General features: G+C 41.9%; 4 protein-coding genes across 5 annotated transcripts in view; 2 read left to right on the forward strand and 2 right to left on the reverse strand.

The window, feature by feature from the left end:
- The window catches only part of LOC143897126 (uncharacterized), an 86,005-nt gene extending 74,346 nt beyond the window's left edge, over positions 1-11,659 (reverse strand). The window contains exon 1 of one of the 2 annotated variants that reach the window (XM_077405488.1): positions 10,431-11,659. In XM_077405488.1, the coding sequence (XP_077261614.1) occupies positions 10,431-10,574 (144 nt within the window). In that variant the 5' untranslated portion in view covers positions 10,575-11,659. The remainder of the gene's footprint in view (positions 1-10,430) is intronic. The other variant, XM_077405497.1, reaches the window with a different exon arrangement.
- LOC143897306 (ADP-ribose pyrophosphatase, mitochondrial) lies at positions 168-1,528 on the forward strand. Its single transcript, XM_077405873.1, has 2 exons — positions 168-441; positions 634-1,528. Exons 1-2 carry the CDS (start codon positions 207-209, stop codon positions 1,266-1,268), a joined length of 870 nt encoding a protein of 289 aa, XP_077261999.1. The 5' UTR covers positions 168-206; the 3' UTR covers positions 1,269-1,528.
- LOC143897278 (uncharacterized) lies at positions 1,338-4,405 on the reverse strand. The gene is made up of 4 exons (XM_077405805.1): positions 4,012-4,405; positions 3,620-3,901; positions 2,783-2,998; positions 1,338-2,573 (listed from the first exon to the last, which is right to left on the reverse strand). The coding sequence occupies exons 1-4, from the start codon at positions 4,264-4,266 to the stop codon at positions 2,142-2,144; spliced, it is 1,185 nt and encodes a 394-aa protein (XP_077261931.1). The 5' UTR covers positions 4,267-4,405; the 3' UTR covers positions 1,338-2,141.
- Positions 4,603-7,911, forward strand: LOC143897189 (pre-rRNA 2'-O-ribose RNA methyltransferase FTSJ3). Its single transcript, XM_077405616.1, has 6 exons — positions 4,603-4,809; positions 4,948-5,411; positions 5,494-6,424; positions 6,564-6,980; positions 7,074-7,455; positions 7,539-7,911. Exons 1-6 carry the CDS (start codon positions 4,743-4,745, stop codon positions 7,795-7,797), a joined length of 2,520 nt encoding a protein of 839 aa, XP_077261742.1. The 5' UTR covers positions 4,603-4,742; the 3' UTR covers positions 7,798-7,911.
- Positions 11,660-17,376: the final 5,717 nt, after the last annotated feature.

Genomic DNA, 17,376 nt, shown 5'->3' on the forward strand with positions numbered 1-17,376 from the left:
GATCCCTAATATATGTATATTGATAATATACATATAATTTATGGCAGATAAATTCATTATATGTATTTCGCCTTTTTTTTATTTCGAATTCAGAAAAAAATAATACATGATATGCAAGGCCTACGAATCGTCAATTACGTCACTGGAGGTAGCCAAGCATGCCGTTGTCACATTGATTTTCCGTTTCTATAAGAAGGAACAGTTAAATGAGTATCCAGAGTATCAGATACGCGAGAATGCTTCATCAAAAGTGTCGGCAGGGTTTTTATCCGTCCAGTAACGTAAAGAGATTTGCAGTACCGGAGGAAAGAGTACCGTGGACAGTCGATTATCCCGAGTACAAACCGGTCGCATATACCGCTAATGTTCTCAAGGGTAAACCTTGGGCCGATCCAGAAATCAACGAGCCCACCTTCAAACCAAAATGGAACACGGTGGACGGTAATTACCCTTTTTCTATTCGTCTGACTGATAAATTCAGAACAATTGTCACGAATTGAAAAACTGACGGAAGAAAAATAAATGGTGGAAGTCACGTTTCTTAGGTTAACATCAATTTACGTAGACTAGAGCAATATTGCGCATGCGAGGCAAGTTATTAAACGTCTGTATTTGAAACGTAATTCTTGACAGACAGGGTGAATCGAAAGAGTTTTACGGGTGACTACATCGCGAACGCGGATGGTTACCCCTTAAATCCAGTGGGACGAACCGGTATCGTTGGCCGAGGACTTCTCGGCCGTTGGGGACCGAATCACGCTGCCGATCCTATCGTCACACGATGGAAACGCGATAATACGGGGACCGTGGAAGTAAACGATAACACGGGAAAACCTATATTACAATTTGTCGCGATACAGAGACGTGATTCCGGAGAATGGGCCATACCTGGGGGTATGGTTGATCCAAATGAGACAGTTTCTGCCACTCTAATGAGAGAATTTATGGAGGAAGCGCTAAACTTTCTGGAAATGGATGACACCGAGAGGAAGGTCCTACAAAATTCTATAATGGAGTTCTTCACGACAGGCGACGAGATTTACAAGGGATATGTAGACGACCCACGAAATACGGATAACGCTTGGATGGAGACAGTGGCTATAAATTTTCACGACGAGGAAAACAATGTCGTAGGGAAGCTCGCGTTGAAGGCTGGAGATGACGCGCGTAATGTAAGGTGGATGGACGTAAATAAGGAAATCAATTTATACGCCAATCATAGCGAGTTTGTAAGAAAAACTGTGTTGCAACGTAATGCGCATTGGTGAAGCGCAGACTACAATTGCAACTGCAGTAATCTCGTCTGGGAGGAGGATAATGTTAAAAAAATTGTACAATTATAAAAACATTATTTTTGTATTATGTATATACTATGTGTACTATACCCGTACATACACTTTCTGCACTGTGCATAGCACAAGCGCACATCGCTAAATATTACTGTTGTTTGTGCCAAACAAAATTTTAAATCTAGTATACGTCTTCAGACATAAAATGAGATTTTTCAATGTAAGACGAAACATGCATCCGACAAAAATGTCGATTATAATCTATCACATGTCACACTATTACTGTTCTTACACGGATTAGAAAGTTTTTGTGAGGTATAATACCCAATCTTCGAATTTCAGTCGTCTTGTGTCATGTATATTTTCATAATTCTTTTGATCGCACATCACAGTCAAGTTCAAACTCAAACACGAGAATCAAGTACTATTATATATGTATAAATATAAAGTCATTGAAAAATCACATCATCAATATGTATTGATATAATGTATCATTATAGAGAATAACACGTTAATATAATTAAAAAAAAAAATTTTTTTTTAAGCACTAAGCATAAAACAATATTTCTTTTCGAATTAAAAATAATGAAGGTAATGATACGCAAAAAATGTGGGAATGGGATTTCGAATCGACAGCAAAATTCTGAATATATTGCGATATATTGTAAATTGAGCAAATATTGCATCGATATCGCATGCTTATAATATATTCCTGCAAAAATACTATGCGCATAAAAAAAGAAAAATAAAAACATAGTATTTGTATAAAATAATACTAGTAGGAATTATCCTATATCACTATACCTGATTCCACTTGGTCTTACACTAATTGTAAGATAACAAATGTACTTTTTAATATGGCACGCGACAATCGTTGGTATTTATCATAATGGGTGCTTGACTAGGTTCTTTTAAGCCAAGAAACTCTAAAAATACTTTGCTGGACTTTGTGATTGGACTGAATGTGTCATCAGCATTTGTATATAACATGAAATCGCTTAATTTAACGTGCGTATCATTTCCGTCACTCTTATCTGAACCTGAATTTTTAAGACTTATGTTCGGTACAGGAGAGGTATTTTTCTTTGATTGAATTTCAGCTTTTTCTAAATCGAGGGCATGTTGCGCTTGTACCTGGCCCAATCTTGCTGCTCTGGTGAAATAAGTGCGTGCGGTATCAATATTGATTGGTAAACCGCCCCTTCCTTGGGCATGGAAAACTCCCAAATTATATAACGCATCGGCATGATCGTGAGCCGCGGCATCATTGTAATATTTTGCAGCCTGAAGGAAAATTATACTTTTATATAATTTTTTTTTGCAGGTATATATCTCTCTTCACGTTTTAAATCGTCCATATTTTTTAATTTTATATAAGTCGAATATCTTTCTTATCTTCGTGCGGGGATCGAAGAGATTTTCGTGATTAAATGACGTATATTTTAAAAGCTGTTTCTCGCATCTCTAAATATTATCTAGATATTAGAATGTACCTTTGCCTGATCTGCCAAAGTTCCAATGCCTAATTCGTAACATAGACCTAAATTAAACATGCTTCCGGGAGATGATAATTTAGCACCCGCGGAAAAATGCGCTAAAGCGTCTTTATAACGTTTTTCTTCTAAGGCTTTAATACCATAACGAAGTTCGTATTCTCCTACCACTATTTTATGGGTATTTGTAAATTCATCAGCTGCCTCTTTGAATGCCTATGGATATAGAAAATCTATAAAAATATGAAACTCTACATTGGCCTCTCTACACATACAGGGAATAAAATAATTTTCCTAAAAAAAAAAAAAAAAAAATTAAAGAGAAAAGACTGAAAGAAATAAATGTACAAGTCTTCATTTATTCTATAATTTTTGTAATGCGCTTCACTAAATATATTACAAAATTTAAATCCAAACATATATATTGTTTACAAAAGACAAGAAAATAACAAGTCACTGAATTATGATAAATGTGAATATAAATTATTATCTGCATGGATTACAAAGATAATATCGCGATAATTACAATCATATCAAAACAAATAAATAAAAGAAATTTTTGTTAAAGAGAAAATATCTTCGAATTTGTCAGAAAATAAATAAGCGAAAAAAATGTATTCTGGATACTTGTAACTACAAAATCAATATAAAGAAACGCGATTAAGAACATTTTTGCATAAAATACTGAGTTTTTTACATATGCTCGCATACATTATGTATACAAATGCTTTTTGAAATAATTATTTAGGAGAAATGTAGACTGTTGTAAGCTTCCACTCAATATAATTTGTGCCTATAACATTACAGAGTATAAGGTCTGCAAAATAACATCCTCACCTCTTCAATGGTGATAGGACCAAATGGTTTCTCTGCAGTCCATTGTGAGTCTGATTCCTGCAGATTGGATGTTTTTGCTAGTTTATTGCTAGTGCCAGTACAGTTAGTGACCGGCAGGATTTTTCTTGGATGTAAATTTAATAATTGCATAAGTATGAGTGAAACTCGAGAGCAACCACGTAATTTGCTTTTCGAGCAATTCTCATTGCTATCTCTGTCGAAGACTCTTTTGCGGAGACAAAGCGTCTGGCATACGACCCATCCAGCCGCCAGTACGCTGGACTAATAAAATAAAAATATAGGCCACATATTAGCGATAAAGACTTCCTAGTGTTGCAAAGATGTGTGTTGCATAACATTACAACAGGTTTTGTTTTGAAAAACGTATTTACCCAGCCGACAGCCTCGGGCCAACTGTGCTTGGTATTCCAATCGTGTTGCTTGTTTTTAGCACCGGAGCTTTTAGCTGATCCGCAAAAGCCTTTGTCACAAGTGATAAATACTGGTGGAAGAAATTTCTGTTGGCATGTCAAGCTCGTCTTGACTTCATTTTTCGCGTTATCCTGCGACGATTGTGAGTAAACGTTGGTGCGACAAACACGTCGCTCCAACGTTTCTCGGATTCCGCGAACTACGACCTTCCACATTTTTCCTTCGTTTCTTCCTTTTATATATTGGAAAGATGATATACTCTTTGTGGAAAGCGAGGCAAAGAAACTCCCTCGGAGTTAAATCTACGCTACATTAAAAACGAGTGCACTACTGCACTGATGACTGAAGTCGTGCACAAATAGTCCACCACGTGCACAAACATGCGAGAAAACGGATTGACATCCATATTAAAAAGTCCCTACTCGAGAGCCAATTAGAATACTCGACAACTTTACGGTCCTACCAATAAACGTCAAGATCACGGAAAAGTAGTAAAGTAGAGTATTTTGTCAAGTTGGCACACACACAAATATTAATATCACATATCAGCATATTCAGGTGGAACATTCCTAACCTATATCACGAGTCTCGTGCGATTGAAGACCACGCTGTACAGGTTCTTAATAATAACTATACGCAATTAATACATGCGTATTTACCTATTTAAAAAATTAAAATATCTTGAATTAAAATGGGGAAAAAATCAAAGATTGGAAAGCAGAGGAAAGATAAATACTATCAACTAGCCAAAGAAACAGGTAATATTAATTACTTATACATACTTAAATTACTAAATTAAAAGTTATATTATCTTCAAATACGGTAGTATTTTAATTAAACGTTTAGCAGTTAATCGTATCATCTAAATAATTACTAAAATTGAACGTTTTGTTCAGGTTATAGGTCACGTGCGGCTTTCAAGTTAATTCAGTTAAATCGTAAATTTGAGTTTCTTCAAAAGTCCAGAGTATGCGTCGATTTATGTGCTGCACCTGGCGGCTGGATGCAAGTTGCCAGGCAAAATATGCCAATATCGTCGATAGTTATCGGTGTAGATTTATTTCCGATAAAGCCTATCCCGGGATGTCTCAGTCTTGTAGAGGATATTACAACGGATAAATGTAGAGTTGCTATCTCACGTGAATTGAAAACATGGAAGGCTGACGTTGTTTTAAACGACGGTGCTCCCAATGTGGGAAAAAGTTGGCTTCACGATGCATATCAACAAGCTGTTTTGACATTATCAGCTCTTAAATTAGCTACTCAATTTTTAAAAGCTGGTGGTTGGTTTGTAACAAAAGTATTTCGATCCAAAGATTATAACCCATTGGTCTGGGTGCTAAAACAATTGTTTAAGAAGGTAAGATTAATATCATTTAAGGCATATTTACTAATTATCTATTATTTTATTGCTATGATTTAATTAAATAATTTAATTACAGGTACACGCTACTAAACCTCAAGCCTCACGTAGCGAATCTGCAGAAATTTTTGTAGTTTGTCAATATTATATTGCTCCTGATAAGTTGGATCCCAAGTTCTTTGACCCAAAGCATGTCTTTTCTGACTTACAATTAGAAACTGGAAACAAATTAAATGTTTTTCATCCAGAAAAACAAAAGAAAGCTAAAGCAGAAGGATATCCAGAGAATGATTACACATTACATCATAAATTATCCGCAAAAGAGTTTATTGCCTGTGAAGATGCATTAGAAGCTTTGCAGAATGCTTCCGAAATAGTGATGGACGACGAAGTTATCGACAAGCACGAGAAAACAACTAAAGAAATTAGGGAATGTTGCAAGGATATTAAAGTACTGGGGCGAAAAGATTTGAAGCTTCTACTTGGTTGGTGGAAGGCGTTAAAAGAGTCGCAAACTGAAACGAAAGAAGTGGAGAATACGGTTAAGGATGAAGTTACTGCCGCACCTGCAACCATTACCCTCGAGGAACAGGAGGATTTAGAAGACGAGGAAATTCAAAAACAGATCGCCGAGCTCCGGGAAGCAGAAGCTAAAGAGTTAAAACGTAAAAAGAAGAAAGCTAATAAAGAAAGGCAGAAGCTGAACGAACGACTCAATTTGAAAATGATTCACAAGAGCGACGAGGGACCTAAATTAGAAGGAGACGATTTGTTTAAATTAGATCAGATTCAGACCTATCAGCAATTAGAGCAAGTTACAAATCAAACGCCTGACGTCTTAGCGGAGAGCGACGTGGAGTCGGACGAAGAAGTGAAACCGAAAAAGATTCAGTATGAAAAAGATACGGGTCACTTGGACAGCAAGGATTTATGCTATAAATCGGAGGATAGCGAGGAAAGTGATACCGATGCATCGGGTGACGATACAAATAGCGAAGAATCTGGACTAGGTATTATGCGTAAAATATTAATACTGATTTCAATATAATTAATCAAATAATTCTCTTCCAGCTGAAAGATTTATATCTTGTTTCCGACTTACCGTTTGAATTTGTAACAGAATCTATAAAGTTTATTATTTTAATACAGGTTTGGACGATTCGGACGATGAAAGTACAAGTAAACCACAAAAGAAACGACAATTTAAAGATCCTGAAAGCACGCCGTTGTTAACCGATCTAGATTTCCGGGACAAAGAAACTAAAAGAGCTCACAAAGCAGCACTCTGGTTTGAGAAAGATGTATTTAAAAACTTAGAGAATGAAGATGACGCAGATTATGAAATGGATAAAATGATCGAGCAGTACAAGAAGAAAGGTGGATGTGTCCTCGGAGAAGAGAAAAACATGCAAGAGAAAATAGATGAGGAAAAGAAACGGAAACGCAAAATCAATGAAAGTGATGACACAGATTCGGATTATGACGTGGAAGAAATGATGGCGCCTGATAAAAAAATGAAAAAGATCGGTGGAAAAGATGGTTTTGAAATAGTGCCACGAGAAACAGGTAAAGAAGTTTTATAATGCATTTTACCGATTGAGACTATTAATAATTGTAGCTACTCATATCAATATACACGTTTGTTTATAATTTAATCAGATAAAAAGCCGAAGAAAAAGAAATTGACTCCCGAAGATTTAGCGCTCGGATCGTTACTAATTCAAAGTAAAAAATCTCGAAGAGACCTGCTTGACTCGGCTTGGAACAGGTATGCGTTCAACGACGAGAAATTACCCGATTGGTTTGTGAAGGACGAGGAAAAACATATGAAGAAGGACGTGCCTGTACCTAAAGAACTTGCCGATGAATATAAAAAGAGGGTGGAGGACTTGAATGTGAGACCTATTAAGAAAGTGATGGAAGCTAAAGCAAGGAAAAAGAAACGCGCAGCGCGCAAACTTGATAAGGCCAAGAAGAAAGTAGAAGCATTGATGGATAATACGGACATCGGTAGTAAAGAGAAGGCCAGACAAGTTAAAGCGTAAGTATGAGATGTCTTGGAACGTTTTATCCTGAATATTCTGATGAACGCACCATCGTAATTCACTCTTCAATTTGACCTAGGTTGTACAAGAAAGCACGTCAGGAGCCAAAAAAGGAAGTTAAGTATATCGTAGCGAAGAAACATACCGCGCAAAAACGGTCCGTTCGGCCACCCGGGGTGAAAGGTCGATATAAAATAGTCGACCCGAGGATGAAGAAAGATTTACGCGCGGCGAAAGCGAAGGAAAAAACTAAAGGACGTGGAAAGAAAAGTCGAGGCGATAATCGAGGCAAAAAACCGAGGGCAAAGCCTAAAACTATGAAGAGGAAAAGTAAGTAACCTTTAGCCTCACGTTACGAAACATTTTTTATTCGCAAAAATTATACCACGCATTTATTTGTATAATTCAGTTGTGAGACATGTAAATAAATATTGTTTCTATCATGCAATGCACATTTGAGAATTCTGGATTCCTTCCTTTCTAAATTATTCCATCGATTTTATACATATTTTTCTTTTCCAACTATTAGAAATGAATCGTTTTAATAGATATCGATGCGGAACGTGTACGTGTGATGTATAAGTTACTGGTAAAGAGATAAGTTACGGAGAGAGAGAGAGAGAGACTACACTTAGATATTGTTTACACATAGACGTCCAATTCTGTCCACTTCAGTCACAACCGACGCGGAATGTAACCGCGTTAATAAATAGTAGTGGAATACGATCTTATTCGCGTTGTACGAGATTAGTCGAACTTGTCCTCGTTTTATTTCGAGCAAATTCTGTTTCGTGCACAATGTCGATGTAGAATGTAGATACAGAAATAACTCGAAACTCTCCCTCCACGATAAAACAGCCGGAACGAGTACCTAGTCGCGGAGTTGCAAATCGCCGTTTCTAGCGCATGGCGCGAAAAAAAAAAAAAAAAAAAAAAAAAAAAAAAATCACGAAGGAGAGAGAGCGAGCCACTTATAGATGGCAAACAACCTATTATTTATTACGCTCATTAACATCTCTCGTTACTTGTCCGTGAACGACGAAGCTCCCGAAAAGTTTTACGTAATCTTATGAAATATTCCCAGCGTTCGGTGTGATATAGATCTAGCGTCCCCTATATCCCTCTTTAAAATACTCCCCCATCCGACGACGGAGGTGAACCCCTCCACGGGTACACTTCTCGGCTGTGTTCCGCGTGTATCGGGTATCTCGATGTGTAACCGCGGGCCGCCTGCGTATCGTCGGGACGCCGCGGTCGATGTCAAGGACAAGGTCGACGGTATCTATTAAAGATCGCCTCGCGTCGGCGTCGATGCACCGTCATTCGCGAAAGTATATAGTCGCGAACCCCGATTGCCGCGCGCGGGGAGGGTGTTCACCGCCACGGACGCCAAGATTCGTCATCGACTATCGACTACACGTTTTTCGCGTAAAATATGGATATGGATGGATCGCGTGGCGGTGTTCGCTCTTTACACCGCGGCAACGATAATTGAACAGAAACTCGTCCTACGTCCCCCGCCCCATCGTTCTCCGCGGTCTGGGTCGACGCGCGGAAAATGTTAACGAGATGATGCTCCAGCGAATTCAGACCTGTTGTCCCGCGAGATTGTTTACGCTGTTCAAATATACGATCGGGTATTCGCGGTGCCCGTTCCTAGGAGGTGGCGGACGTCGGTGATGCCACTCGGTTGCAACTGCGTAGCTGCAAGCAATCGGCACGGTCGATGTCAAGGCCGGGGGGGGGGGGGGAGAGATGTAGAGAACCGTTCGTCGCAGCACCGAAATTGACGCGCCGCTATATTCCGATATTGGGACGAAGAATTCGAATACACGGCCTTACATATCTACCGCCTACGCCTAAGCGGGACGTTTCGCTTTTATTTCGAGGGGGATTTGTTTGACGTAGGTATCTGATTCACCCATAGAGGCGTAGATACGCGACGCTCCACTGCGCAGCGAGTTGCGTCGAGTTACGCGGACAGAGGAGAGTGGGAAACGCCGGTTTTGATTGCAACGCAGTTTAATCCGTTATGCATTTAGTTCAAACGTCGTTTTATTACACGTTTGAATACCTGAATATTAAGTGAATAAATCGAGGAAAGATTGCATCGACTCGAGTCTTAAAAAGCGTAAAAATATCCGGAGCGATCTAAAACCCACTTGTTACCGCCCGTTTATCGCGAGCCAACTTGCCGGCGCCGGCGCCGGCGGCACTCGCGTCAAAGATCGCGATCGCGCGTCGCGGCGATCTCGGCGCCGCTGATAAATTCAATTAAGGTAAAGCCGGAGCGCGCGGGGTGAACGATTCCCGTCGGCTCTCGATCGCGATTAATAATAACTCCCAAGCCAATCGGCGTCTCAATACCGCCCCGCGCGTTATCCTGCGCGAGCGTGTCGCGCGTGCTTCTCGGAACGCGATATATAACGCGAAAAGGCGCCAGCGTATTTGTGTATCTACGAAGCGCGGTAGGCGCGCGCTTACGTCAAGGGCGACCTCGACTTTCCATCGCCTCTAATCCGCGCGAGAATCGCTCCCGGACGACTTGTTTCGTTCTTCGTTCCGACCTCACGCGCGGCACACGGCACGCGCGACTCCGGAACTCCGGACTCCGGGCACCGTGGAACGCAGGGCGGGCCTGAAAGCCGCCGCGCCGGCCGGTGTCCCTCCAAAATATTGTCGGACGCTCCGCCTATTCTTAGCGGCAGTTTTGCTTGATGGATGGATCTATTCGTAGAACGGACCGTCGCCCCCCCCTCTCTCTCTCTCCCCCGACCGTACCCGATTGCATCTCGGTTCAAAGGAAACGGGAAACCTCCTGCGTTTCGCCATGATGGCGTAAAAGGACTGCTAATGCTAATCCCTATGACGCAATGGCGTCGGGTCGTCCCGACGGATCGCCGAACGAGACAAGCGGATAATTAGGCTCGCGCGAATGACATATATATGTGCGTGATATATATTCGCTCACCGCCCGATCGCCGTCGCGGTGGTTATTGCCGTCCCTTCCGGGTACGCCGCTTCTCTCCCTTGAAACACGCCACGGTCGTCCCTCGATGCTCCGAGACGCTCCGTTACGGTTACGATGCCGTCGGGAACGCCGGGATATTTCCATCGCGCGATATACGCTTCGCTCGCGCCCGTCGGGAATGCGCGGCCGATCGCCGAATTTGTGCAGGTTAATTGCCCGTTACACTTCCGATCGCTCGCGACGCACCCGGATCGGATGGAATTCGACGGGAAATGCGGGGAGATCACGCGCGCACGTCGCACTCGCGCGAGCGCGATTACTCGCGACGTTCGCTAGTACTGGTCGACTCCGGAAAATTTGAAATCTACAGCAACTTCGCGACAAAAAATTCACGGGGCTGGGGGAGGGGGCGGGGGGGCAACCGCCCGCCGTTGGCATCCCTCGCGACACGGGCCAATGAAACGGCGATGCCCGCACATATCCGCGTGAAGTTGTCGCCGCGCACTTTGAATTTTTCGGACGGGACACGACGGAGAAATGCCGCGCGCGTCGCGTCATGGCGTCAGGCCGTGGTCGAGATCGGGAATCGCGACGTGAGGTACCGCGAGGTTAATAAGGCAAGGTACGATATGTTCCCGTAGATGCGCGCTTGTTCACGCAGCGATGGTCAATCGGACACTGTCAAATTGTCGTAGTTAAATTATACTCGATTTCAGTCTTTTCCAGCCGGATTCCTGTAGGCCACCGCTGCTCCCGCTCAATCAATCGTCGTTAATTTAACTGAACAATGTTAATTTAACTAAACTTACTAAACCAATGAAGTTAAAATAATACGTTTCGACACACACGGTAGTTAAAATTTATTACCTTACACAAAACTATTATTGAGCAAGTGCACATCTGTGTGAAACATAATCCTACCCTGTCTTATTACCTCACGATTCCCCGATCTCGTTACGCCCGATGACGGGACGCGCGATACTCCTCCGACGAGTCGAGTCTCGTCCGGAAAGTTCGTGGTACGCGGCGAGATAATTTCACGCGGATACGCGGACATTGCGGAAGAAGCGGTTATTCGCCCGTGTCGCGAGCGTCGCGAGGGATGCCAACTGCCAACCGCGAGCGGTTACTCCCCCCCCCCCGCCCACCTCGCCCCGGTGAATTTTTTTGTCGCGAAGTTGCTGCAGGTCAGTACAGGTTTCAAATTTTTCGGAGCTCGCGGTCCCGCGGTGTCTAACGAATTGTAACGAATGTCGCGAGTCGCGATCAGTGACCCAAGTGATCGCGCGAGGGCCGAGGGCGATGTGCGCGATTTCCGCGCATCTCGCGTCTCGCGTCGTTCTGTCCGATCCGAGTGCGTCGCGAGCGATCGGAAGTGCCGCGCGAGTGAATTGACGGGCAATTAACAGGTAATTAACTCGCAAATCCGTGGACAGGCCGCGTCTTCCCGACGGTCGTGAGTGAGTGCTATCGTGCGATGAAGATATCCCGAGATTTCCGACGGCACGTCGTAAAGGAGCGTCGTCTCGGAGCATCGAGAGTGGAGATGAGCGTCGTGGCGTGTTTCAAGGACGAAAAGCGGCGTACCCGGAAGGGACGACGACGACGGCGATTGGGCGGTGAGTGACGTGTTATGTATCGTTCACGCGAGAGTCGAGACTAATTACCCGCTCGTCTCGTTCGACGCCATTGCGCCACGAGCATCTCAGCATCGCCTTGATATTTGATAATGGAGATTCATCCGAAGAGTTTTGAGAAGCGATCTAGCCGCTAACGTTATTGGCCGCAGATCAGGCTCGTTGAGATTTGATTGGTTGCCCTGTCGATGTAATACCGCCATTACGCACAATATCGCGTCTAGTCTTACGTCACGATCGAAGGATCGAAACGAACGGTGGAGTAAGTATCGTGCAAATGTCGTGTGATGTTTACGCTCGTTTGCGCGTATCACGAGCGTGCGACGAATGTCGAGATGAGTGTCGTATAAAGAGTGGTGGTCGGTCGGGTCGGTCCTGGCGTCGCGTTAATCGGACTGGTATCCTTGAACGAACGAACGAACGCCCGAAATAATTAACGGTGCAGCCGGCAGAGCCGGTACAATGAGGTTATATCGGGTGCGTCGGCCGGTGAGTGTAGTCACCTGTTATATTCGCGCGATTAATTGTTCGTTTGTTTGCTCCCGCATTGCCCTCCGCTCTTTGTGCGCTACTATACGAATTAAATTAAAGAATGGCAAGTTTATGGTAAGCATAGCGCTACAATGAAATCGAAGCGCGAGGAAAAGCGAATTGATTCTTAATTTCTCGATTGATAAATGACTGCCCCCCAGGGGGACACTGGGTTTGATGACACGGCCACAGAATCAATTCTTGACTGTGGACATTATATACACTAGCCGCTAGAGAGAGCGAATGGGTCGAGCTCTACTCTTAAATGTGAAAACGGAGAAATAAAAATAATTGCTTTTCAATCTGAATACATGCTTGTTGCTGTATTTTCTTGTATTGATCTGCAGCATTGATGCGTAGAATCAAGCTTTATTTTCTTGAAAGAAAAACACGATTGGTCAACATGGCAAATGAGTCATAGAGATTCACATCCGAAGTCGAGAGTTAATTTTGATACATGTATAACTTGATATACGTGTAACTTGATTTGAAATCCCTTTACGACGGTACTTGCGACCAAATTTAACTTGATCGACGATTAATTTGTCACGTAATACTTGTAGTGTTTTATTAACAGAATTATTAGAGTCATGTTGTCGTTTAACGTTTGAGAAGAAAAATTATGTTAGAGACGACGAGGTATATCGTCGAAATTTTGTGGCGAACAATTCTACTAATTGAATTAAATGAAATTAATGAAACCGCGTTAAATTAATTTGAGTTTCATACATCCCTGAAAATAACCGCAATATTAATGTTTTTAAAATTTTTTTTTTAAGAAAAATTGTTTCTTTCATATTTTAAAATATATAAAATGGCTTTTTGATAATTTTAAATGTGTAAAAAACGAGGTTGAAGCAGTCGGGAGTAAAATTTATATTTTTTTAATTTTGTGTATGTTTTCCTTTAACATGGATGTGCCACGGTTCCGTCAAGTAAGCTCCGTGCGATCGTAGTCGTTCGTAGTCGATTTTTCAGGCATTGATTATACAAGCAAATTATCGTAATATACGCTAATAATTAACGATTGTTTTGTGAATTAATTATGATTATAACTTGGAACTTGCTCTGTCGATTAGACAATACAGCAAAAACGCTATTTAATGTATAATCGTTACATATATTATACTATTGATTATAAAATTGTTTCAGCATATTCATATTACGATACTAAATTTACCCGAAGTAAATATTATATGAAAATAAATACGTGATGTGTTGGAAGCAACGATAAAAAATTGGATAATCATTGTATAATGTGTAGAATTAGTTGAATCTTTCAGGAAGTTTCAAACTTATACTAATGGATTTTAGTACTTTGAGACCTTTATTAAAGATCTTTGCAATATCGAAACTTCAGCGTACGTCTACAAACCCTAATGGAAAATCCTCCAATGAGCACTCTTTATTTCGCCAAAAATACAACCTACGAGAGCGTATATACTCTTGATGTGTTCCCTTTTATAGTCTCCAAGTTTTTTATATAGACGATAAAAGTCCTTGTATGGGAAGGGGGGGGAAAGTGGAAAAGAGGAAATGAATAGTCCATAAAATAAGAGCGAGGAAAAGAGATCGAGAGCGCGGAAAAGAAAGAAAATCGAGGAGAGGGAGAGAGAAGAGAGAAAAAGAGAGAGAATGGGCGAGGGAGCTGACGAGGGTGCGGTAATTGAGGATCGTTAACGCGTCCTCGAGAGAGAGAGAGAGATCGAGCGGGGTGGCTGGATTTCGCTAGGTCCCCCTGTTTCTACTCTCCCTCTTCTATCGCGCTTCCCCTCCCCCCCGCCTCCGCGGCCGCGACACCGCCGACCTTCATTCGTTCAGGAGTGGATGGACCTTGATCGTCACCGGGCCGTGGTATAAGGTCAAGGTTGTCGCTCCCGGCGCGCGTGAGCGCGACCTCCGGGTGCATCGAGCGAACTGCGCGCGCACTCGACGTCTGCGTCGCGACGCTCAGCCCTGCCGTCGCTCGTCCGTCGCCACGAGCCACTGCCAAGGTCCCCGTTGGTCACGGGCAAACTCGTTACGCGGTCGCTCGTCGAGAGCGGAGCGCGAGGTCGGCCCGTAGATTGGTAAGGATCCTGGCGTGGGATACGTTATTTAACCCTTCGTATTACGGATAGGACGATGTTTTATCGCGTGGGACACGAACGCGGTGCAGGAGAGTAGAGGCGGGAAGTTGCCGGAGTCGGTAAACGAATCTCGTAAATAATGTCGCATTTGTACAGAATGTAACGCCGATGAATATACGTATTATCTTTCATTCCGATCACCTTCACATTTCACGTATTCTACGAAATAAAGAATACATGTCCGTACCTACTCTGCAACATCGATCTCTTTTCCGTTGCTTGTCACGATTATACTTATTGTGAAATATCGAACATGTGTATGCTTTAAGTAGGGGAGAGTAGAGATATAGGGGAGGCGTGGAAGGTCGGAAGCTGAGGGTGAGTTGTTCAAGGGAGCGAGCAAGTTCAAGGCTGCTCAGTCCGGGCCATGTCCGGGCCACGTCCGGGCGTGCCAACGCAAATACGATTTCGTTTCGAGGGCATTCGAGTATCGAGACAACGGATTTCAGTCTTGAACGAGTGATTTCGCTGGAACCGAGCTTCGTGTTCGCTGGCTGTTATTACACCATAATACTAGATAACGAATTGTTGCATTTATCGACGAACACGTCGTGAGAAATTTGACGATGCCATGGATCCATCAATTAATATTTTTCGCACACTCGTTATACTTCGATGCCTATTGCGTCGTACATTCGGAGATTACTTACGATATTACGAAAGCGATATCAAGTTTTCGACGCAATCGGCCGGGTGTCAATCATTGCGTATCGGTGACCATCCGCGTCATTATTCTGCGTAGTCAGTGAATTATCGTGCTGCAATGATGTCATGAGACCATTTTCTTACGAAATGCCTATTGAGCACCAACTTGCAAAAAAATTAATACATATGGCAATCTACTTAAAATCGAAATATTGTCGCCTGATCGATAAATTTCTCATATTTTATTTTATTTTTCAAGTTTTTTTTTTGGTCAGATAAAGTAAATATTTTTCTGATTAGATTTACTTTTCCAGAAAATAATATTTTCGCTCAACAATTTTCTTGAACATTAAACTTTCTCGACTTGATTTTTATTTCATCTTCAACAAACGCAATATCTTATCAATTTTATCGTCAAAAGACGCGCCCCTTTAAAAGCGTAATTCCTTCTAATAAGCTCCGTTACGGATATAGTCCGCCTCTTCTAGGCGTTGACGTTTTTCCTTGGACCTGGAAAATCCATTCGCCCTCTTTTCCTATTTTCCGCGTGGGACGTGCATTCGAGCGCGGTAACCTTGAACTTCATCACTTCTTTCGCTTCTCTCTCTCTCTCTCTCTCGCCTGCGCGAACCACTGACGTCACGGCTATCGACCTGAAATCTCGAGGCTACATCTATACCTATCCCACGTGGGCGCATCAACGCCCGTATATGTCATTCGTATTACCGTTGCGATGTGCAATATACGGATGATACGTAGAGCTGATTTACCCTAGTTAAACTTATTGTGCACACTATTCATATAGAGCTTAAATTTAATCTTATATCTCGCTGCAAATAGCTGTAAACTACCACGGTGCATTTAGCAAGAAGAATCTTAAGTACGCTTGCAAACTTTAACTTTCTGTAATATAGAGTTTCAAGAAACTCGTATAGAACTAAAATAGCAGATGAAGCAGTGCTTTGCGTGATACTTTCTTTATATATATATAATATCATAATCTACTTAAAGTTCAAATTAATCCTAGACTGCCTTTTCTTCGTGTTTTGAGATAAACGCAATAAATGTATTTTATTTGACAATGTCACATATGAGATGTCTTTTTTGTCAAGCCGTTTTAATCAAAAGATCGTGAAAGAATGCTGCAATTCATCAAAAGTCACTTCACGTTGCGAACATAAATATCCGTTTTTTACTCATAGCCAAACTCGTAAATTTCGCATTTATTTTAGACGTCTTGGTGGGTGGGGTGATACCTTACTTTTTTTACGAGCTAAAAGACGGAATGGCTTAAAAATTGAAGGTCACGCTGTACTGTTTCGTTCTTTGACTATTTGAGCCAAAGAATATTTCATTATGACATTAGGGTTGTGGCTTGGTGTAACTTACAAAAAGAATTAGGATATATGGTTTTCCCAAAATGTTTTTTCGTGCATTGCATAACTTCTAAGGGTAGGTACGAGCCAACATCGTTAGGTTACGGTCGTCAGTATTTCCATTATAGCCGATTATGAGTTAAAAGATAGATTGCGGTCGTTACCGCTTTTCGACCTTCGTATTCAAACTGTGGTGGTGCTAATTTCTTTAGATCTTCGAAATGATAAGTCAATTCACAGCTTTCTCACTCTTAGATATATCTTAAATAATCGAAGAAAAAATATTTTTTTATTTGTTCTTACGAAATCGAACTGATTAGAAAGTACGATTTTCGTGAGAATGCGCACCGCATATTAATTTCTAGACTGGCGTGCAAACGGAACATTTTCTTGGTGTTATATCGATCGACGCGATCTTTGCGAGATTTGTATACGTATTTCGTGATTAAGTACATTTTCTTTCTGAATATACGTATTCAAGGCCGATTTCTCATTGAGCCGCTATATTAATAGTAGTCGTCATCGTCTAAAATCACGCGGTTCAAGTACACTTACGGAAATGCCTACGATTCCGGAAGGATTGGCGACATGCATTCATGCTGTATACAAGAATTTCTAAGAAGTTCGT

Source organism: Temnothorax americanus, unplaced genomic scaffold (assembly GCF_048541705.1).
Source record: "Temnothorax americanus isolate GAGA-0224 unplaced genomic scaffold, ASM4854170v1 Scaffold1, whole genome shotgun sequence".
NCBI lineage: Eukaryota > Metazoa > Arthropoda > Insecta > Hymenoptera > Formicidae > Temnothorax > Temnothorax americanus.

Excerpts from the sequence above, each read along its gene's own strand:
- LOC143897306 (XM_077405873.1), top strand. The coding sequence starts at position 207 with ATGAGTATCCAGAGTATCAGATACGCGAGAATGCTTCATCAAAAGTGT. Across the intron at positions 442-633 it reads AAAATGGAACACGGTGGACG|ACAGGGTGAATCGAAAGAGT; the intron begins GTAATTACCCTT and ends AATTCTTGACAG.
- LOC143897278 (XM_077405805.1), bottom strand. The coding sequence starts at position 4,266 with ATGTGGAAGGTCGTAGTTCGCGGAATCCGAGAAACGTTGGAGCGACGT. Across the intron at positions 3,902-4,011 it reads GGCCCGAGGCTGTCGGCTGG|TCCAGCGTACTGGCGGCTGG; the intron begins GTAAATACGTTT and ends TTATTTTATTAG. Across the intron at positions 2,999-3,619 it reads GTCCTATCACCATTGAAGAG|GCATTCAAAGAGGCAGCTGA; the intron begins GTGAGGATGTTA and ends CTATATCCATAG.
- LOC143897189 (XM_077405616.1), top strand. The coding sequence starts at position 4,743 with ATGGGGAAAAAATCAAAGATTGGAAAGCAGAGGAAAGATAAATACTAT. Across the intron at positions 4,810-4,947 it reads TCAACTAGCCAAAGAAACAG|GTTATAGGTCACGTGCGGCT; the intron begins GTAATATTAATT and ends CGTTTTGTTCAG. Across the intron at positions 5,412-5,493 it reads TAAAACAATTGTTTAAGAAG|GTACACGCTACTAAACCTCA; the intron begins GTAAGATTAATA and ends ATTTAATTACAG.